Source organism: Tinamus guttatus, unplaced genomic scaffold (assembly GCF_059628265.1).
Source record: "Tinamus guttatus ecotype Peru unplaced genomic scaffold, ASM5962826v1 Tinamus_guttatus_pri_ptg000035l, whole genome shotgun sequence".
Taxonomy (NCBI): domain Eukaryota; kingdom Metazoa; phylum Chordata; class Aves; order Tinamiformes; family Tinamidae; genus Tinamus; species Tinamus guttatus.
Window position 1 is genome coordinate 3,245,964 of NW_028288569.1, and position 24,521 is coordinate 3,270,484.

Consider the following 24,521-nt stretch of genomic DNA (forward strand, 5'->3'; position numbering starts at 1 on the left):
AGAACATCATGTCTGCTGCCAAGAAGTAACTTCTCTACCGTGAGCTTGTGAACCCCAAGTGGACAACCTGAAAAATATCTTCTTTTATTTTGTATGTTTGACTGTTTCTGTAACAGAAAGAACTTGCTCGGCAAAACTTGGACTGAGAAAACATTGGTAGGAAGAAGACAGGAGTCCTAGGTAGAAAGCTCTGTATTGTCAGGAATTCAGATTTTTGGATGGAAGCACAGAAATCATCTACATTCTTAAATATTCTCTGTGTATTAATGGACTTTTCACTACACTATTCTTTTTTAGCACACTTTAAACAAAAATAGGAATTAATGGAAAAAATCAAAAAGTAATAACCAGCACTATTCTTAGAGACAAACCTTCCCTAGAAGAACCTCTAAGGCTATATCTAGCAGCGATGGTAGAAAGAATAGGGTTTTTTGAGTAAAGAGGAGGAGTTGTACCCAGCCAAAGCCTGTGCTGCATAGGTTGAATGCACGGATTAGGAAAAGATCACCTCCACAGTCAAGAAAAACAAAACAAAACAGAACATGTAGTACAGGAAAGAAGGCAGAAAACAAGTAAGAAATAAGTTATAAGAACAAGTTGAGACCACAATTCCATACGGAGGATACACATTCATCTTGGGTCCAAGTTGAGAATCCTATTGTGGAACATGGGAGGACAAGCATCCTACAGCAAGGGAAAGCGCACCCAGGAGCAGCTGGAAACATTGACTTTAACTACATGGTGACCTCCAACAGACTATATGATCAGACAAAAGCATCAGAAAGATGATCTTCATTTTTTCCGCCCCAAAAATGGAATAAATTCTGTATAAAACTTGTTTGCATTATTATTTTGTGATATGGAAAGCAGTCCCTTTTTCCCCATACAGTCAGCAGTCGTGGGGAATTCTGATCACTATTCTCTCTACAGGCTCCTTCAAGACACTTCCCTAGAGGACCACATGCCAGAGTTTTGTGACTGCTGCCATCTTAAAAATGTCATAGCACTCGAGGAGATAAAACTACAGAGAAAGCAGTTCACCCCAGTAATTCTACCTGAAACTGTCATCTGAGGGAAATAATTCACATTTCAAACCTAAAGACAGATGGAGAAACTGAGACTTTAAAAGAGAGTGTTTCAGCTCTCATAATAAATACATAACATTTGTGAACAAAGTTGAGAAAATATGAACTATGAAATATTAATAAAGGCCACCCATTCAGGTTGTAATAATTTATTGCCCCTTTTGTATAATTATTTTTAAGCAGTGCTCTATGCTAAATTACGAGCTTTCCTCAGGGTAAAACGGGCTAAAGCAGCTGTTACAAAGTGTAACCGAATCACAAAATCAAAATTAAACCTAGCAAACATTCTTTCTTGGTTGCAGGCACTAAAACCATTGAGGGACTTAAATTATGCTAATTCTTGATTTCCACCTAAAATCTTGATTCTTTTTGACTGCAAAATGCTTGATAATCAAGTCATTATAATACAGTTTTAAGTCAGAACTTCCTGATTTAAGGCAAGCAATCATAGTTTATGCAACAGTTTGTCTCTGTCAATTCAGTTAAATTTATATAACTCTGATTTCTTTTTGCATTAATACTATGTGCTGTTAAATGAAACGAGAAACGCTCATCAGTCACCTCTTAACACAGTTGTTATTAGACATGACTCTGCATTGCAAGTTCTGCTATTTGGCACCACAGACAGGGCAATATATTATATGGCAGCAGTGGCCTGTGGGCCAAATCTGTCCCATGGTCACTCTGAAGCTTAGTTCATGAAGACTGCCAGCCCCAGCACGGGGTCATCTGGCCCAGGCCCAACAGTTTCTGTTCAGATTAAGACAGAGCGTCACATGCTGGGACAAGTAGTCTCTTCAGGCTGCACCCCCATGGTTTCCATATGTTTTCAAATAAATCTCTCTGTCCTGCATTTTATAAGTTACTCTCTTGAGACGCGCAAAATGATTAAAGGCCAGCCTTTCAGCTCATCTGTTTCTGGGATATGGCTGTGTATGCGCATGCATCTGCACATAGATGTATGTATGGGTTAAGAGAGAGAAAATGTATGTCAAGTCAAAAGTGGGGGGAAAAGGCCAGTTTAAGGCACTGAAATGAGTTTAAACAGAATCCTGCAACCAAAGGCTTGCACCTCAGAGGTTCAGTTCTATGAACACAGTAATTTATGTAAATTTTCCAAATTATAAGGAAAGAGTATTACAGTGTCATACTGCTTTAGAGCACTGCAAGTTCACGCTCTATCTACAAACAGCTATACACAGCTCTAGCTGCAATGAAACTGCGATCAAAAGGACTCTATCACTTACAAATATAAAAGCAATAGAAATAAAAGCTTCGGAAATATCGTAACTCTTCTGTAACAAGATATGCGTGGGCAACTGGTGATATATTTTTGGAACTGATAATAAATAATTTTGAAAAAAAATCTTGCTCTACAAGGGCTCCATTAAATTCCTTAGAATTACTTAGTATAGATAAGGTTGGCAGTATTGTGCCCTGAGTTACTGTAGCTATAAAAATAAACAGTCAGGACATAGTCATCTGCATTCTAACACAAATTTCAGTTGGGGCAAGTTACATCCCACTCATACGTGGGTACTGTAAATATTTGTACTGGTGAAGCTCAGCTGCTGATAGATCTGTTAAAAGCTATTTTCAGATGAAATATTTGCTAAAGAATCTCCTCAACTGTGTATTACATTGACTATTTGAAAGTTGGATTCCACGTATTAGCGAAATCGCATGGCCAATTTCTTCTATCTGGATAATATATGTACTTAAATCAGTTTTGCACAAGTGTTTTGCACTTCACTGAAGTGGTTACAAGTTTGTGGTCATATTAGTTCTATAACTAGGCCTCTAAGTCTGACCATCTGCAATCTACACAAGTATGGCCTGACTGGTATTATTGGTCCTGCAACTGTTTCACAATTTAAACTACAATAAAGCACAAAGAAGTTTTGAGAAACCTGACAGAGCAGAAGATCTCCACAGATGAGCCGACTGAACAACTGGACCATTCCTAATTATGCAGAGCTAATAAAAATGTTTCGTAAGGTATTTCACCAAAAAAAAAAAAAAAAAAAAGAGAGAGAAGTTTATTGTAGTGCTTTCCTTAACTGCACAGAGAGATACTGCTATTTCAAAGGAATGCCACTTTATGAAAAAGCCACACAAATTCTCCTCTCCACAAATTTCTTACTGTTTGAAATGCTTGACTTATTCCCATCAAATCAATGGGAACTTTGCCATTGATTTCAAAGACGACAAGAGCCAGCCCTATGAGCCGGCAGAGACTTGGCGAGCCAAACGTAACGACAAAAACAAAGTACTCCCGCTCCCCGCTTGCTGCCTCCAGAGAACGCGAGTGCAGCCTTTGCTGATGAGGAAAGCATTCCTCCTCAGCCAGGCTGCTGCCTTTTGTCAGCTGACGGGCTCCAACCTGCAGTCATCTGTCTCAGTCACAGGTTCCACTAACTCCTACTGAGAACCAGCAATGAACATCAATCCTCCGTCAAAGGGCCCGCCAGCTGTTGGAGAAGAGAAAGCAGCTCCCCACCCACTCGCTTTTACCAAAACAGGAACACAGCACACATGGATGGAAAAAAAAAAAAGAAAAAAAAGTAGCCTGTGCAAAGGTCTGTGGGCCCTTCACAGCGTGGGAAGGTGAAGTGAGAAGTCATGTCAACAACAACAAAGGAAAAAGAAATGCATGCTTTGATGTTAGGAATAGCTGCTGATGCAGAAGGCAAGGCATGCTACTTATATTTTAACAACTATATCTTCCTCCTGCCTTCTCCGCATTTGGCCCCACTCTTCAAAAAAAAAAAAAAAAAAAAAAAAGGTGGCCAAAGAGCCACCGGTCATTTTAGTGGTTTCCCTTTAGTAGAACTCCTGCTCTACAATGAACAGCTCTTTGTTACCTCAGAAAGCTTTTTACTGGAAACTATGAATGTTTTCTATATTTTATTTACTTCTTATGACTTCTTAAAGCCTTGAAAATTACATAATATGCTCTTGATGGCATTCCTGTGGGATTCTACAGAATGTTTTATAGCTCTAAAAATATCTGTTTTCATATCATTTGTTCTCAAGTTCTTTACAAAATCTCAGTCACTGCCTCTCAGAACGTTTTTAACATGACATAAAAGAAATTCTTAATAGTACCTTGTGAGAACGACAGCCCGTGCTGTTCAAGACAAGCAGTAAACCACAGTCAAGCTCGTCTGACTCCAGAGTTCTTCGCAATTGCAATCGGAAGGAAGGAACAGCATATGTTCCTTCAACTAGAAACTCCCTCAGAGTTCTAAAGGACATGACTATTATCCAAAAAGAGTATATGTTTCCGAGTTGGTTGCTGAGACACTGCGAAACACTATATTTGTATTTGTTTGGTTTTTAAATCAGGTCCTCTTTTATACAACAGAACACATTTTCAACTCATAGAAATCATCCAAGAAAATCAACACAACACATCAAACAACACAACACACCACAAAACAGACTGCCATTCTGCCAAACAGATTTGCCCTCTATGATAAAAGACCAAAAGCCACAACTATATCCAAACACAGTCTCTCTGAGATGTGAAGAGCATTTCCAAAGTCCTATGTCACAGTAATAGCAAAGATATATGTAATTTTTTTTGAGAAGCTCTACATGGTTCTAAGCAACCACACATATGAGATGAATACATAAACTCATTTTCACATATGGTTGGGAAAGAGGTTGTGAATGACAACAAACCTCTGGCAGACTTTGCCAAAGTGACCTGGGAGAAAAAAAAATCCCCTTCCCACCCCGCAATATCAAATCTAGCAAAAAGATTAACCTGCTGTGGGGAAGCAAAACATGGCAGCCAAGGTACTGGAGAGACATCAGCACCGGAGGAACAGCAGTGTCCCCTAGCTACTGCTGATTGCTAGCCTTGCCCAATCCAATGCCTCACAGGCAAATGGAAGGTGTAACAACTCAAAAGCCAAACTATACATTTCAGTAGAAATAAGCCTTCCAGACAGTGGAATTCCTGCAGCATAATATGAAAATAACATGAATAGATTCCAATCAATAACTTATGACAAATAATCTAAAACCATGTTTTTCCCTTTGCTATTTCCTTGAGAGAACTCTTTTCTCTTATAGAGAGATCATGCTTATGCCACCACATATGTAATCCCAGACACATATTAATTTACACTAGTATACTAGAATATTTGCTGTCATGTAAAAATAGCAAACCATACCTTGGATAATTGTCTCAACCTGGTGGACATGCAATCTGTGGATCAGATGCTACCATGTAAGTGTGAGGTAACAGCTTGACTGCTATGGTTCCAAGATAGACAAGGAAGCCTCCCAACAGATGGATAACTGACAGGCTATAAGATAATCCCTAATTATAAGAGATTTTGGGACAGTTGGCATGCCTGGGTTTTAAGGCGGCAATTTAAACAACATCAGACTGGCCCTAGAAACTAATTATCACACAGGAAAACAGTGTATCTCCAAAGAAGCCCTTAATCCATGTTGAAACAAGCTCTATGTTAAACAGTCTTGTGCTTGAACACCTGCTTTTATGATGGATTTGGGGGTTTGTTATGTTTTCCAATTAAAAGAATAATATTTAACTTTTGGAGGGAACAGCAGGGTCTACTTGTTCAGGCAAGAGACTGAGGGTAAAAGATTACCTTGCTATACACTGCAAAGTAAATTGGAAGTAAAACTAGAAACCTGAGTGAAAATTCACAAAATTTATTACTTGAATTACATTTCCAATTCATCATGAATTAGAATTAAACAGTAGCACAACCGAGAACGCTGCTACTACCAGAACAAGAACTAGCTTGGTCCTAAAACCTCTGTTATCCTCTTCCTCAAACCACATCAAAGATTCATCGGCTGACACCCTCCTCTTCCCTGCTGTAGCGCTTAGAGAGGACAGGATGGGGAAGAACCAGGGGTACTTCTGCCATAATCCCACTCCACATGCACCTCCTCCCAAGCCACAGAAGCCATTTGCACACACGGTATGAAGTTGTTCTTCCCAAGGCAGGCACAGGATAGACTGTATAAACTCTGAATCACATTTCGGCTCCAATGCCGTTCTTACAAAGGGAAACTAGAATCACTTGACAGGGATCGTAAATATCATCTCATCTCCCTCTGTTAATACTCTGCAGAGTAGGGTTTCCAGTATTGCTTTCTAGTCTACTAAATAGAAGCTCCTTCAATCTCTGTACTAGGAAAAAATATTCCATTGATTTCAGGACAGGACAGGACACAGCCCTTTAAAATCACTTCCATAATTTCTGGGACACTGCCAGGTACACAGCACTCAGCAATTCAAAAGAAATAAAAAGGAAACATTCTTAAAATTTTGGACAGGATATTAGAGGAGACACAGAAACACCTTTTGTGCATCATGGTCTTTATAGTGAAAAGTCCTGGAGAAAACGACAGATCTTTTTATGACTGCAAACTTCATTTCGACTATGTTCATTGGGCTACAGTAGATGTGGCTCAGTTAATGGCAGGTTCACGTAAGTCTGAAATCTCTATTATTGCAGCATGTTCATCATTTGCTACGCTTAACTTGACTATCACAACATGCAAGCCAGTTCCATGCAAGACCTACTTCAAGTACCTACCATACACCCAAAAACAGCCTTACAACTGTCAGCATTTTTGTTCATATTTTTTTTTTCCTGAAACGTGTTCACTTATTTTTTGTTTTTAAGCAGCTAGGCACAGAACAGAGTTGCATGCAGATATCCGCTCTTTCCATACATGTATTTATTTTTTTTTTTGTTGTGTGTGTGTGTATCATTGAAGAACACTAACTACAGTATTTAGGTTTCAGTAAAGGTATACTTTGCTTACCATAATAAGCTTTCCCCTGCATTCCTCTCTCCTCCTCTTCTCTTTCCTCCTCTGACCCTTTTAACAAAATGTGCTTAGCTCTCTTTCTTCCACCATCTGCTGTAGTTAGTGAAAAGACATGGAAGCCAATTTCCCTTTTACTGTTAATTCCATCACTAGTTCACATCCTCTCACAGAGCATAAGAAACGAGATGATTATTGCTTATAAAATGTTAGGAATGAGTAGTAATTATGCCTGTAATTCCATCCCCTGTGTTAACAAATATATAGGCATATGGGCTGTGCTGAACACGAGACACTCCATCTTCACAGTATAATTTGGTCTTAGAGTCAATGAGGTTACACACCATAATTAAAAAAAAAAAAAAAGGCAGCTTAATGAATGGCCTATTAATTCATGAATTGGAAAGGTCTTTAGCCATGGTAAACTCTGATTTCCAAACCTTTTCTTCTGCCGTTATTTCCTGCTTCCCTTCCTACCTAAGCTTTTTTTCAAAATGAACACTGGTTTTATAGCTCATGCTCATGGTTAATACACCCTGACTTCGCTTCAAGTCACAATTCCACAGCCCTGCTTTTAGTTTTCCACATAACTCTTATGGGAGCAAAATCTCGAAATTCCTAGAACACATTTGAAGAGCAGCTTTTTAAAATAACTGCTCATACCTGTCACTTCAGTATTAGGATCACATTACCAAAAAAGAAAAAAAAATCCTATTAAATCTTTGGAGAATTAAAGTTGTTTTGCAACTTAAAGAATACTACAGCAGCTGGGGATACTCCTCGTACATTGAATCTATGCAATATTTAATAATTTGCTTGTATTTCATTGTATAATAACAAATACATTATACCGTTCAACATGAAAAGCAAAGCAGCAATTCTTATTTATCTTATGGCTTCTTAAAATAACATAACATTAAAAAACAGCTACAGAACACATTCATAAATAAAACAATCATACATGTACACACTTAAACCTTGTAATCACCTCTAAAGACATTAGGGGACTGTTCAAGGTAGGTCAAATCTTGTTTAAATGAACTCTCTATAAGGTTGCAAAAACATCAAAGAAAAAGTTTAATGTCTGACTTTTAAATAATGTTAGCTAAACCTTGTCTTTTCTTACTTCAGCTGGATAACAGATGACCTCTTCAACATATCTTACTGATTTATAGTAACTAATCTAAGAGATTTTTTGGTTGCTTGATTACTGGCATTTTTTGGAGCTAAGACCTCGATACTGCAAGTAATTTCTTCTATTATTCTTCTCCCATTAAAACACAAAGAGAAAATACATCATGTATAATGTTGCCTAGAACTATATTATACGCAAAATTATTAGAATCATCCTGGATTCCTCCAAACAGAAGAACAAAAGATTTCTCTCTAAGATTTTGAATTGCTGATGACAACCCACCCCTGCCTAGGCTGAGCATAGTAAATGATGAACTTTATTAGTTTCATTTTACTCACGTGCTCAGTTTGACGGAATTTAAGCATGGGCATAAAGTTCATTTTACTTAAGTCAATGTTTAAGTACTCTGTTTACATAAATATATATCTTTGTTAAATCAGCATCCTGTATTGGCCACTTAAACACCACTGTCAGTAAACAAAAATATTATTTTAAAGTAACTACAAAAGAAGTATAACAGCAATTATTTTAAACTAACTAAAAAAAAGAGATGTATCGAGAAATAAGATATGCTTCAACAAAATATAAAGGCTGGAAATACCACTGGCAAGTATAAAAGCATTATTTCAACCATGTCACTGAAGAGAACTGTCCTGTATCACTTTTGCAGTTATTCAGAGTTGGCATACTGTCAACTTCTACCATATGTTTTTTTCTTCCCTTGCTGAAAGTGAATTTTTCTGTCAAAGAGCAGCTGTTCTAAATTATCACATCAAACCTTAACCTTACAGTAGACAACCACTGAACCCACAGATTCATGACAGTGAAATACTTTGCCTCCTTGACCTACAAAGAATTTGTCCTTGTTTAAGTCTATTTCTCCTTTAGCACACCAGACCCACCAATTGTCAAGGTATCCATTGCAGACAGGTATTTAAAAATGAAGCTATAAACAAATCCTAGGCACTGAATTTCTAATCGTAGTTATTCCAAAAAAGTGTGTGACGTGTAAGTTACTGAACATCAAACAACACTATCAAGAAGCAAAAAGTAAAAAAAAAAAAAAAAAAAAGGCAGTTACTAAATGCAACTTTAAATGCAAAGAAAACAAGACGTTATGAATGCAACTGATGTTATTCAGCCTGCAATCCAAGGCAACGTTCAGTTCTGATACTTCCCCTGCAGTCATAAATGTTTCAATAAAGGCTGAGATCAGTTACTGGTTATTTAGGTGCCTGCCAACAGCATGTTTTGACAACATCCCGTGCTTCACGCTGAGGAGCAGCAGACGCGTATATGAGTCCTGTCTTCTCGTATACTCATCTTTCAAGATGGTTCTTACTTAAAGAGCATTTTCATCGAACATTATCAAAACGTACAGTTCGCACTACAATTGCTCTCTATTAAAGTCTAGTACCAGATGTCAGTTGTAATGCAAACCCCTATTAGCCTTTTAAGCTCCACTCTGGAACTAATAAGAGATTGTCAAATAACTCCATACGCAGACACAAGCGGCAAAGAAGCTGACGGAAGAAAATGTGTGCGCGCTGAATCCGCACTGACAATGCAGCCTTTGTGCAGCTCTCAAGGAAGCTTATATTCAAAGGCACCAAAGATAGTACAAGCAAAAACATGTTCAGGGTGATCCTAATAATTTAATTTTTAATCTTCTGAAAGCCTCTGAAGAAGCAAAGCCATTAAAATGAAAAGGTTAAGGAAATGCCAGCAAGATCCCTTAAGATTCTCTCTGATAGAGACTCCTAAGATATTTGCAGTAAAATCCTATACAAAAAATTGAAGAGTGGTAGTTTTGAGCATGTAAGAAGCATAGAATTCTGGAACAAATTTCTATATTAAAAATAAGATGGAAACATTGTCTCTCACACATACTTGTTAAACTGTGAGAGTGTGGGTCTATACCCAGTATATTTTACTGCTTTCATGTTTATGTTTGCTTTTTGTTTTAAAAGCAGCTGAGGGAGACAAGGAAGGAAATGCCAAAAGAGCATATTGTGGAATGAATTCTCAGGCACAGCAAGCACCATCTCAGTGCTGATAAGAGATCATAGTAGAATAAACACACAGGGTAACTCTGCTGTTTTAAGTTACATTTGGAGAGTCATATATACTTCTGCAAATAATTCATGTGCTGAGCAGACATTTCCATTTCCCTGCAACGTTCAAAACACACTCTGAAAAATCAATTCTGAATTACCTAACATATCATATGTTGATGCTGCAGTATTAAACATTTTGGGGAGAAATCCTAGGAAGATTTTTTTTAATAACACCAATATTGGGTTGCCATTGAGGCACTTAACAAGAAAATAGTAATAGAAATACTTACAAACATGTTTATTTACATATTTCTATCTTATTTTACAAGGAATTTAGTAAAGGTTTTTCCCAAATAACCACGGAGCACTGAAATAATATATTTTTTTGACTGGGAAGTCTGTACCGTATCATATCATTAAGTCTCTCTTTTCTAACGATTTCAAGAATATTTATAGTTTTTGTTTGTTCCTAGGACATGTGACAAATCTGTTAAACTATAGTACAAGGCACATGCAATTTTACTGTCAAAATTCTCATTTGGAATCTACTGTTTACAACGTAGAAATCTGAGTATTTTCCAAACATTTAACAGTCTGAAGCATAACACTGGCTGCAATGCTTCCAAAGAAATCAGTGCAGCATAACTCTGTCCCGTGAAAATCATCTAGGTATTGGCTAAGATAAATTTCCTAAGAGTTAAAAAAATTTTAAGCACAAAGTTAAATCTTTTAGTGTGTGCTTTTTATGTACTTACAGAATCTGAACCAAATGAAAACAATGAATATTTTACAAATGAAGTGATTCATAATTTATAGCTGCTGTCATTTTAGTTTACTAGCTTGGAAGATAAAGATTCCCTTACCAAAAAAAAAAAAAAAATTACTATCTCCTCCTTTTAAAATCCAGAACGAATGAATTTCAAATATAAGGGAAAAAATACACCTTAAAACTCTGGGGTGGGGGAGAGGAGCGAGTGAATTCTCATCTTTTTTAGATTCCATATCATTGGTAACCTTGACAGTTTTATTATTATATGATCTTCACATGATCATCTCCTGCATTTTATTAAACGTAAGTTTCCTATGCAGAGCCTCACACATTTCCAAAGTATAAATAACCTCTCTCAAGTCACTGAGCTATTGGAAAAAGTTGTTGTCTTCACAGAAAGAAAATGTGTCAGTCACTTTTGGTTAATACTCAACATTTTATTATGTTTTATTACACAAGAAATTCACAACAAAAAAAAATTCTTAAAAGAAAAAAGCCCTCAACAATTTGAATAGTGAAATGCAAAGACATGACTGTAATTCAGGCTTACTCAGTTCCAGTAACTAAAATTTTAGACTACACCTTGAAATGCTAGCATGCAGAAAATATAATTTGTGCTTAGCAAATGATTCTTTTCATTCCCACCAGTTTAGTTTTCCATTTGATACCTGGAGATAGAAAGTCTCTTTCAGTCTAAAGGGTCATCTCTTGGAAGCATTTGAAAGCACATTCACGTTTACTTGTATTCCCACATGGATATACAATTGTCCACTGTATGTTTGCTAATTAAGTACATAATCCTGTAAAATACCATCCTCTGTGTCCAGCTAAGCTTTCTGAAGTGTACAAAATAAACCAACAACAAAATAGATGCTTTGGAGATGGAGGAATTTATTAGTCCAACTCTGCCAGGGCAGGATTTCCTCTCTCATCTGGCTACCACAATTTTTTTTAAAAAAGCCTTCAGAAATGAGGCTTCCAATGTTTGTCCCAGACACTTTCCAAAATATTACAGAACAGTGAAGACATCTCCTTATAACACTTGTCCTATGCTTTCCCTTTTATTTTGATACTATTTCCCCAACTACCCAACTTTCACCTCATGAAGTCTATTCCCTCTCTGCGTATTTCAAAATAAAACTGTAACTCCACATTCAGATCACTCACGAAGCAGGTCATGTGAATGCTCCTTCAGTCTTACTCATCTTTGAGCTTTCCCAAATCATCATGCCACTGTAAAAACTCCTGGTGTACTCGCAACTTAAATAGTTGCTGCAGGCCTCATTACGATCTTGATGAAAATCACATTGTTTACTTTGAATACCTACAGAGACCAGGATGGCCAGGAGGAACAGGGCAATTAGTTGGTCCTCCAACACAGACAAACATAGAGAAGGCACTAAGAGAGAGAGAATTTGGAAAAGAGATACCAGATGTGAGAGAGGTCTATAAAATTATTAATACAGAAGTTGAAAAACAAATGTTTTTCTTTTATTTTCTCGTCACATAAGGATAAGAAAAAAATTATAAAATTGATTTAAAGCACAAGGTTCAAACACAGCAAAAAATGTTTTCATTCAAAACAACATTAATTTACAACATTGACTGTCAGGAAAATTAACAGATACTAAAAATATAAATAAGTTCATAAAAGGAGGGCATGAACTAATAGGTGACATATAACTGTTGCCAATTATATATGAACTTAATTTACAGGATGCATCTTAAGTCTTATAAAGTTGCCTAACAGTTGCTTGTCCAAAGCTGACAGGCATACTCAGTAAAGCTGCCCTTCATAGTTTTTTTATATTCTTTCCTTAAGAATCTGCTTTTAAGTCACTGTCAAAGAAAGAATATTAAGTCAGTTACACTTTTGATTTGATCAACTCCGACTATTCAATGCGGAACAATTGGCAAAGATGAATTGTCCTTGTGACTGAGAAAGAGCATGAAAAAACGCCAGAAAATATTAGATTTAGATTGTGGTTCCAACTGTCCTGTTTCCCTAATTTAAGCAAGTTAGAAAACGGCAATTCTAATAGAGAAGATGCTATGAACATGTAATTTGGAAAAAAAAAAAAAAAAAAAGCCTGAAAACATAATTTAGAAAAGATACTGTGATGAAGATGGCCTTTTCAGTCATGAAGTATCACAGTAAGATTAAACAGAAAGGATCACTGTGGTGCACATGGTAACAAGGCCGTAGAAATAAACAGTGCATATGTCCTAGTAAACTTATTTTAGTTAACATATATTCTATCTAGTTAACTAATATATACATTAGTTAATTAAAAAAAAAAAGTAGACAATGACAGTCTAATGTATGTGATGTTGCCCAAATTGAGATCTTACCTTACCTGCTGTTCACCTGTTCACTTTTTTTTCTGACATGCTGGTGTTCTGAGAAGCATAATCATTCCCAAGGACTTAGAACTAAATTTAATTCCTTTATTAAAATGAGTTAACTCAGTTTGCTGAACTTTTCCATGCAAACTTTATTTGTGAATAATTAATGAAGCAACTTATGTTAACAAAATAACCTACTGCATACATTCCAAAAAAAAAAAAAAATCAAGTAAAGGATCTTACAAAAGCACAGATACACATATGAACATTATAGAGACAGAAAATAGAAGGATTAATTTAGTAAATTCCTTTAAATACTTTTGTACTGTACTGAAATAACTAGACAAGTAGGAAAATAGAAGCTGCCCACAAATATTTGAAGGCAGAGAAATGTTTAAAAATCATGACAGAAAGAGAGTAGAAAAAGTGGAATGTAGAATTAAGAAGCAAAATTAGTAGAGAGAATAGTAGTAAGAGCTTTCTAAATCTAAGACATATTAGTCTTTACCAAGGTTCATGTGGTAAGCAGAGCAAGCCATCCAACCAGCCAGTGACATTTCGATTAGACTGAAGAAAACAGTAAGAAAATTTGAAATCGTTCTGTTCTTTCAGGGACTGGAGAAGGACACTTACTATATCCATAACATTTTCTTCTCATACTTGAAGAGCTTCCCCCACTTCACAATATGCTTTCTGAAATGTGCAGTGAATTCCTCTCAACTCTGATACTGCAGATTACATCAAGTCCAGAGATTTAGTAAAATAAACCATGGGAACTCAATTCATGTCTAAGCAAATCTCAGAGAATCATCAAAAAGCTCCCACATTAAACTTGTAGCCTTTCTTCAAGTCAGCTCTATAACTGGGGAAAAGCCCTAGGAAATTCAAAATCAAAACACTCAACAAATTTGCGCTAAGAAAAACAACCCTGAAACCACATCACTTCAGTATAGACTTGCACCAAATATTTCTGCTGCTGAAATTCTTCCAGAATTTGAGTAGTACTGCAAAGACTTGTGTTCTCTGAATTAAGTTTATGCGGCCAATGCAGCAACCTTGTATATAAAAGTACTCCCTGCAAAATACTACACAGATGCAAAAGTCTTTGCTAGATCAGAGCTTCAGCAGTTAACCCAATGCAGTTTATGCACATCAGAACTCCTCAAAGTGAGGCATTTCTCCATATCTTCATAATAATGAGGAAAAGGAAGTTCACAGCAAAATGGGCCATTGCTTATTTAACTGACTGACCCGCAGGTAGCTACTGTGGTACTCGCACAACCAAGAGTACAACAAGCTTCCAAAGCCCCAAGATACTGGGTAGAGCCAGCAGTCTGGTCGCGTCTTCTCAGAACATGTATGTGCTTGTATTGCTCCAGTAACAAGGTTAGAGCCTTACAGCCTCATTTCCTGATTATGCAGAAAAAAAGGAAGTGATTTTGGAACCACATATGGAAAAACAGCACAAACCATGTTATTTGAGGGCATGGCTGAACCTTAATATTTTCCCAAACATCAAGAGAAGCTAGTCTCTGTGAAATTTAGAGAGACTGATCATTAGGGATCTTCTTTTAAACATTCAATTAGGTTCTACCAATACAAAATGATACTGTATCTGAAAACACATACTGCATGGAGCAGCAGGGAACAAAAGCAGTCTGAACGCAGGATCAAATGGTGACAAACGGAACATTTATTAAAAACTTACTGAGCAAGTAAGAATTTCTAGTTTGTTACTGCTTTTTCAAACTCCAACCAAAGAACAGATTGATTTATTTATTTTCCAACAATTCTGCCCTAATTCCAGCCTGTGCCCATAATTCCATATACAAACTTCTTCAAACTCTATAATCCTGATGCTATCGTCCTTCTGTTGGAAAAAAAAAAAAACTCCCATACTCAAACCCTAAAAGAGAGAGGAAAAGAGGAAAGAAGCAAATGAAGAACCAAGGAGCAGCCCTGAGCGTAAGGACAAAATGTAAGAGAAAAATGAACTCTTTTACTGGGCCTTCCTACTCCTGCTGAGTTACCAATGCCAACCACCATGAGGTTTTGGACTACAGTTTTTACAGTGACACTTCCACTACACCACACTGAAAATATTTGATAAGCACGGCTCCCAATAAAAGTTAGATAAAGATCGTATGTTTCATCAGAATAAACCAGAAAGACCTATTGTTAACGGTCTCCCTTGATCAACATATGGATTTGAAGGCAAAAACTGAATGCAGAGAAATGATCATGAGAAATGATAGTCCTCACAGTAAGCCCTCAAAAATACTCTTACTCATATGTGCACTTACCCCTAACCTCTGCTGAACTGAGTAGGGAATGCCTTGCCCATCCAAGCATCTGAGAATCTGCTTCTAATAAAATGCTCAATCTTTGCTTGCTCAGTTTTATTCTGACACTTTCTGAAGTGGTTGTCTTGTTTGTGCTCAAGTGTAACTGAAATACTAAACCACCATCTTTCAATCATTTTACAGGGCATGGGCTAAATAATTAGCAAGCAGTTAGAAGAGTAGCTCCAATGTCTCAGCGTTTTAAAGTGTACCTACAGGCAGTCCTACATAAATCAGTTCTGAACAATAAAATATCCTCTCCTGGTTTCATCATCGCACCCAACAGTACTTTTTTTTTTTTTTTTCTCTCCTTAGTATCCGGCGCTAACTACAGAAAAGCATCAAAGACTGATCTCCCTGGTTAACTCATTTTCTGGGAGAAAAAAAAAATCACTTAAAATCAACAACTAAATAAAATACATTCTTGCCCCTTTCCTCCCAACTCCTCCCTGGTGAAGTCCAAGAAAAGGTCACCTTACGTAAAGCAACAGATTTTTACAACTACTTGCCTATACTGCTCCGGTTCAGCAGACTCCTAGGAGCTCCCAACACACACACAGCCTCATGCAAACTACAGTAAGTATTGCAAATGCTACTTCTTCCAACAATGGAATTTCTGTTTATATATATGTACATATAATATAATATATATGTGTAAATAACACATATATATATGTGTTATTTATTTTAACAAATGCCCCTTCTACCTCAGCAGCACCCCTTCGGGCACTCTGTGAAAAGATTCAAGCTAAAGATTCATTTAGCACAAAAATCCAAAATGTACTCATGTAAAAACCATATTATAGATCATCATCATTCTGCTTAACATTAAAGTTGGATAAATATAATATGCATTTTTCATATAAAATTCCTAATGCTTAAAAGACCTGTTTCTGGAAAACGTCACCATTACTGCTGGAATCAGTTCTCAGGAGCATTCACATAACCACAGTTTGCAGAAACCACAAGTTTGTAGAAAACGATTTTGAGTTGCCATATGTTAACAATGCAGCAAAATGCAATTTCAAAATTCAATATTCACTTTCCAAACATACCTGCGTTTAGGGACTGAAACAATTCTGCCTGTTTTATCTGACCAATCCAAGGTAATTGACACAGATCAGTAAGTACTAAGCACTTACAGGTCAAGCCACATAGGTAAAAAAACACACATAAAATTTAAAATATTTTGACATGAACAATGCATCTGAGAAAATGCAGTCTACTGAAAGGAAATCCAAAAGAGTGCTAAGAGAGATTAAATTCATTATACACTACATTGACTAAAAATCAATTGCTCGTCCTTATCAAATATTTCTTTAAATTGAATTACATTATTTACACAGAGCAGAAAAATCCCATTTCATGGCAATTTTCTCATCTGATTTATTTCTCCCAGGAATTTGCCAAAGATCACCATGACCCAACACAGAGAGTAGGGACACAAAGTGAACCCCCTGCTAGCGGTGTGAACATGAAGGGCATTGTTACCTTGGCACGCAAAGCCTCTTTCTTCATAGCCAGCATTACACAAGCACTTCCCTATGGGCACTAGCCATTCTCCTTCTGTACTGCAATACATCTTGGGTGGCTCTTCCTCCTTGGAATGATTGACACAAGAACCGCGCACTTCCACTAGCGACTGCGAGTCCATGGGTACCGTGTCGGGAAACACGGCAAGGTTCTTTACAGTGAAAGGGCACTTTTTGAAGTACACTCGCACTGAGACTAAGGCAACGCATGCACCTACATCTTGGAAAGCCAAGTAAAAGCCTTTCCTGCTGACAGGCCCCACCTCGCGGACTTCTGTGTTCAGCTTGAGAATTCGGTCCCCAAGATCCATTTGGGTGAAGCTCTCATCAGCCGCAATGGTGTCAATTTTTGTAAACTGATGCTCTCTGAACTTTGCCAAATGGTCATCGTCAGATTCCATGTAATACAGATTGAAGGTCTCTTTGCAAGTGCCCAGAACTAGAGGGATGCTATTACAGTCCCTCAAGGTAAACTTGAGCTCCACATATATCTTCTGAGCTGAATTGCGTGGAATCCAGTTTGTTCTCAGCCAATTGTTTTGACTATGGTCCATAACATTGCACACCTGGTAAGTTCTGATTGGAGTATAATGCTCATCAACACCACTAATCTCTTCCCACTATAGAGAGAGAAAAAAAAAAAAAGGAAATATTTTAAAATTAGCAATCATACCAACAAAAACACATTTTGAGACAAAAAGTGTGAAAAAACAATAAAAACAATAATCACAAATGGTCTGATCTCACACTGAAGAACATCACAGTAAAGTGAACACTGAAGTCTGTCTGTGAACTTGCACTTGCCTTTTCCTATTAAAACATATTAATAACTTCAATAAACACAGAAGCCACCATTAGAAAGTCAATATTTACCAATTTACCTCAAGCTGGCATAAAACAGATGCTGCAGTCACCCTGTATTACTAAAGACTGCAAGATACATGCAGGGCTGTCTTTTTGATCACAATCCCCAAATGTCTCTATTACAAGCATCCTCACCTCAAATGTAAGTGATGCCTCGTTAGGGCAAAAATATATTTTCACTGTCAGACCGCACTTGCAGTTAAAAGATTAAACAAGATATAAAATGATACCAAAAAAAGAGAAATCCATTGTTAGTATTCTATATAGTCACGATAACATATTGCAGCTTTAAATTTATTCAAAACATGACAGCTGGTTTTGTTCGGGGTATGTACTCAGAACAAAACTGAGTTTAGCCCAGTTTCCAGAGTTATTAAAAAGTACCACCAATTTCTCTTAATTATTTTGGTTACTCAGTGTACAGTTATTCTTTATATTATGTTGGCTTAGACACTATCACTGTTTTTGAAGAATACACTGCCATTTCTTTTGGATACATTAACTGACAAACCTACTTGCACCAGACAAAGAAGAAAAGAGTTTCCTATTCATGAATTACTTATGGACCAATCCTGATTTCTGAAATCACACTCATTGGACTCATTTGTCGATCACAGGCAGAAAGTGAAAAAAATACTCTATTGGGGTATTTAAAGTAAACATTTAATGATAATCATTCAGTGCATTCAGTCAACCAGGTGACTTAAACCATCTTTTTTGGAATTTTCCCTGAGCAGATAACTATGATCCATTTTTAAAATTTATTTTTAAAATAATTAAGACGAACAAACAAGTAGCAAAGATTTATAAATAGCTATATCGCCATGTTATGTCACTAGAGACATTCCAATGTTTCTGATGAGCGTATGGATTGAGGAACTGCACCCTAGTGCCCAGTTGGGTTCTGAAAACCTCAACAAATGGAGACTCTACAACCTCTCTCAGCACCCTGTTGCAGTGTTCAACCACCCTTAGAGTAAAAATGATTTTTTTTTCTAATATTTATATAGTATTTCCTGTATTTCAGTTTGTGCACTTTCAGTTGGCACTACAAAGAACAGACTGGCTCTACTTTCTTTAAATCCTCCCATTAGGTTACTTATATACATTCGTAAGATTGTCCCTTAGCCTTCTCTTTTTCATCTCTTTTTGACTTCGGAATGAATTATACAAAGGCAAACTCTGTTATGACAATGAAGTGTATCCTAACAAACCACACTGAAATGCGGCAGCTACAGCAGCTATTGCCACCCACATACATAGCCTTTGGAACCCACATACATAGCCTTTGGAACCAAAAAAAGAAAAAAAAAAAAACTCTGCGCCATGGTGGCAACCAGGTGTAGTGCAAGGGAAGCAAAAGAACTTAAAACAGAGTGACTGTATGCTACAAATATTGAACAAAATGTGAAGGGGATGGAATTAAGTACGTTCTGAAAAATCATGCCCACTGTTGGAGGAAGAAGATGACAATTCTCCAAAAACACCATCTTCATTCAAACACCTAGTCCCATCAGTGATGCATTTAAGACCTCAGGCTAGTAATTATTAATTTGTCATAAGCAGCTTTTATTGTGGGATCTTACTAATTTGCATGCAGCTATGTATGCACCATGTTTTGACATGATGAGATTAAAACCAGATTTAAATTAGCCTTTTTTTTGTCTCTAGCCAAGCAGAGTTAATCACCTTAATCCTGAACTCTTAGAATTTAAGTAGAAAGAAAGGAACTCTTACCCTTACAAAATTTCTTTCAGCTCTAAAAATTATTATACTTAATTACAGGACAGAATTTAAAAACTAGCTTTATAGATGGGTATTGTCACTGAAATGTGTTGGCTATTAAGAAGTTAAGCAGCAATGGAATAGAAACATCCTACGACATACTGCCACATAGCCTATTAAGTATTAGAATAGCCAGGGCAATTTCATTTCATACTGTCATCTTTCTGACCTAAATTCCCTACTACTTAACTGAAATAACAGAAATAGCTAAAAGTTAAAATATAAGGGAACAGGAAAGTAAAGGAGAACAGAAGAAACGTTACCTTTGAATCTCAAAGAAAAGCTAAGGGGAGGAATATCTGAGAGGATACAATAAAAGTACTCCTCAAAAAAGCTACAGAGAAGGTGGCTCTCATTTTGGGAAAGAAGAGATGCAGAAAGATGAGAAAATATAAGCATCAAAAAGCATCCAAGATAATATAAACATATGAGCACAATTCTGATACACCAGGAAAAAAATGAAAAGGAGGAGAAAAAAAAAAGAGCCAAAAGCAGAGTCCAGAGTTTATATTTTGTAATTAAACTTTGCCTTTATTTCTTGGGCATTAGGAAGACAAGATGAGCATTTTGAGCATGCAGGAACTTGGACAGCTTAAACAGGTCAAAAGGTGGGAGTTATTATAACTGATACAAGACTGAGAAGGCAAGAATAATTCATCCAAAGCAGGGATGAGACAGTGAACCACTACAGGAGTAATGCAACAGAGCATCACACATCAAGCCCAGCCTGCTGCAGGCTCAGCCTGCCCTCTCCCACCTTCGGCATCCCAGAAGTCTCTCTCCATCACATGGAAAACTAGGAGGGAAGGTGTTATTTTTGTTGAATCGCCTCTCCTCAAAGGTGCATCATGCACTTACGCAAGTGCCAGTATCTTTGAAAGAGAAAGAACGTAACGGCAAAGGGCGGGAGAGCCATCCCTGGAACCCCACCTGGAGGTCAGAAACCAGACTTCTTTCCAAGGAGAATCCATCTGCTCATAGAAGAAACCAGAGGAACTGGCACTATGTAATTCCAAATGAGAGCAGTGCCGGTGGGGGTTTGGCTGCGAACTTGGCAAGGACCAAGTAGAGCCAATGAACAGCTGATGAACAACTGTTGAAGGGATCTTCGCTTGCATCATTTGAAATCACAGACACTGGTGGGACCCAAGCCTAACCAGCGACTCAGCAGCATAATCAACCAAGAGCAGGCTGGTTTTTCCAGTGTAGCTATTCTAAACATACACGCTGGGGTAAATGTGGCCCACAGTGCATTATGCTCAGAATACGTCCCTCCTGGCATTCCCTGCCCAGCAGTACTAATGGGGATCAAATACATATTTATTAGTCCTGAGTAAATCCTGAGTTGTTTATGAGTCCTGAGTAAATTTAAACTGGGAATTAGGAGATGGTTTCTAAATTTCACAGGAATGAAGCTCCAGAATGATCTTCCAATAAATAAGAAACCCAAATTATTTTATGAAAGACTCTTACAAAATTGTCAGGAATGTTATGATAGCATGATCCTGGAGAGATAGAAACGGGGGGCTGTGATATGACCCTTTGGGTGTTTAATTTGTTGCTGTTGTCAAGAAGCAAAAAGGGGAGCTGTGACCACCATTTTTCAGTTCCCATTATCGCACTATACTTATATCCCATTCCTCTAATACCTTTGGTCATCTTTCTCTGCAAACAGAAAGGGTATCCAAGCAGAAATCCCTCAACAAATGTGTAATTTGGCTTTTAAAAAGTGTTCTTCCCTTCACTTTTAATTCTTTTAAGCTTTTTTCCCGGAATGTTTTCAATCTTCCATTTCCTTTTTGTTTCAATACATGCAGAAAATTCCCCCAGTCTTCTTTGACAATGACAGGAAATGGTCTACTAAGATTTATTTGCAAATTTATTTTCTATTAAGAAATTTGGCCTGTCCTACTTGTCATGATTTGATATGAGCACCATTTCAGACCACACTCAATTGTCCTTAAAAATAAAATTTATAATTGTGATAGCACCTATACATAACATACCTTAAACCACATAAGCATTATTTACATGAGAACACAGACTGAGAATGTATTGCTAAGAAAATAAAATAACTGGATGAATAGACTTTGAAACCTCATGAGAACTTCTTAATGGGCTAGCACATCCCAAGATTGCTGGGCAGACTAGTCAAATCACTGCTTATTTCTAAACTATAAAAAACTATGATATTCTTCTTGTCAGGGTAATTGCTTTTCACTACCTGTGAGGCCTTCACACAAACCCCTGCAGAACCATCATTTAAGTTCTACATGAAAACCATGTTTGTTGTAATATTGAAAACTGACTCTCATTTACTATTTATTAGGATTCAGGAAGATGTTCCAGACAGTTAAAAAAAAAAAAAAAAAAAGGCACCTTTATTCCACCTTGCGGAGCAGTAACGGAAAAGCGCAGGCATTTCTGTGTACACACAATCTTTCTGCCCTCTGCTATTTACACAACCAATTCCCTCTCCAAACAAAAGGATCTCTGCGATGGGCATCTCCCACCCAGACAGGCAACGCGAACGAAGCAACATTTCACGGACAGAGTAGCAGTCAGCCAGTAACATCACCACTCTCCATCCCTGCTCTCAGGCTGCCAGGCTGTTACATTAAAAAGAGGTTAAAAAGAAAAAAAAAAAAAAAAACACGTCATACCATGAGGCAGCATCTTCACATACAAGGCACATGTAGTGCTGAAAGCTGTTAATATTAGTACAGACACCACACATATTGCTGCTTTTTAATGTGGGAATAATTGCACTCTCAAGCAATGGTCAAAGCGTTCCAATATTCTGATCTTAGGGTTAAGCCTATGAGGCTCTCACATAACACTGGCAAGTAGTGGAATATTCAAAAGTTGGATTATACAAATTCACTTCCTGTAAATATTGAGATCACTCGTCAGCAGCAAACAATCAATACATCATACTACACTGTACTAATCTCACTTAGAGTTAGTGCTTCCCTCTGTGAGTACTTTCATATGAAGTACTCACATATAAAGTTTTTTCATAAATGAAAAAGTTACAGCTGATGGTCTTGTAAAAATCCTAACTTGGGCATAAAGGGCACACGAAGAACATTTCTATTCCATAGAAAGCTAGATTTCCAATCACAAAGAAACATTAAACACATTTTTTTTTTCTAGTCTCATGGGATACTATCCAAAAGTTCAAACCCTAGAAATCAAATTAATTTGTGCCACAAATATATAGGCATTGAGTTTATTTTCTTGTTTTGGCAAAAGTAGGTGCTAACAATAAGTAGATCCCTAACCTAAGAAATTCTAATTCAGTGATACCTTTGTCAAATTGATATGAAAACAGAATTGTTTTTACCTGTTCGTTGCTGCATTCAGTGTTACACAATGCCTTCTTCTATCTAAAGTAGGAGAAATTAATCCTTACTGTGACGGAAGTCATTCATTCACCTTTTGGTGGGTATCTGACACTTGCCTATGAATCCTTAATCCTGCTCCCAAGGGAATTTGCCATTAACTTTGATAAGAACAGGAGTATGGCCCGAGTTGAATTGCTGAAATAAAACCCAATGTCTTATGAAAGATTTCTTTTGATAGGCAGGACTGGCCGGGGGACTAAAACTGAACAAACTCGGAAAAAAACAGTGGAAAAAACACCCTCTAACCAAACAGTTATCATGGCATTTGTATCCTTTGAAAACGAGCACTCCAAAATATCTACCAAGTCATTTTCTGATAACTTGCTGCTTGACACCTTAATTAACTGAAAATATAATCATGCTAAGCATGAAATATCTCAAATATTTTACATGAGGGCAACACAATAGGCCAGGATGGAAGTCCTCATGCACGGGAAAATTGACAGGTCATCCAAGCATCATTTCCACTTACTTTTAAAAACACAATTCTGTGCAAAAGAGTTTGACCTAAAAATCTTATGATATGATCAGATGAAAATATATTGTAATTTTTTAAATATACCTTGCATTCTATGACCTTTCTTAATACATTTCACTGTCCAGTATTCACACATTTTTCTCTTTCTGAAGCAAACACTTGGGGCTGAGGCTGCATGATTTAAGTTAAGATGAATAACTTTGAACCTTTCTTTGTTTTATTATTTGTTTCCGTTAATTTTTTTACTTTAATTTCAAACACATCCAAATTCACATCAGTAAGAGAATCTAGCTTTTTCACACACTGACCATGGTTCTAACATCTATCAGAGGCAACTTCATAAGCAAAGTACAGAGAGAAAGGACTCTATTTTTTACATAAAATGAAAAACATTCCCAGAGAGACCTGTTTAAACTACGGTTGTGAAAAAAATAGGTAAGAGTGATGAAATCAAGCAACTACCATAAAAATAAGGGTCCAATTTATTTTAGCAAACATTTTAGGATGGTTTGAGACTGAGAATAAAGAACTTGAAAAGTGGAATCTTCCTATCTGCTATATACAATTTTAACAAAATAGTTGCAGGAAGCAAGAGCTCTGGAAGCCTGAGGTTAACACGACCCCTGTGAAGCCGGTATCATAGAGGAATGCACTCCACATCAGTTTATCAATATGTAAACACTGGCCCCACAACATCGCCAAAGGCACCAGTGCAGAGCTGATAAACACCTATTACCTTAGACCAGAGGGTAGATAATGATCAGATTTGGGAAGTATCATGGTAATTTTCCTCTGCACTTGGCATTCAAAAATCAATGCAATTACCTGCTGGCACTGGTCTCCCCTAGCTTTTATTTTTTCTAGGTTGCAAATGACGGAAGAGGGAGTCACGCTGCAA

The 24,521-nt window shown here is 37.0% G+C and overlaps 1 protein-coding gene across 2 annotated transcripts in view; it reads right to left on the reverse strand.

Annotated features, from left to right (window-relative positions):
- EPHA3 (EPH receptor A3) overlaps positions 1 to 24,521 on the reverse strand; it is a 205,045-nt gene that overhangs the window by 120,831 nt on the left and 59,693 nt on the right. For both annotated transcript variants that reach the window (XM_088533391.1, XM_088533383.1), the window contains exon 3: positions 17,049 to 17,709. In XM_088533391.1, coding sequence (XP_088389517.1) covers positions 17,049 to 17,709 — 661 coding nt within the window. The remainder of the gene's footprint in view (positions 1 to 17,048; positions 17,710 to 24,521) is intronic.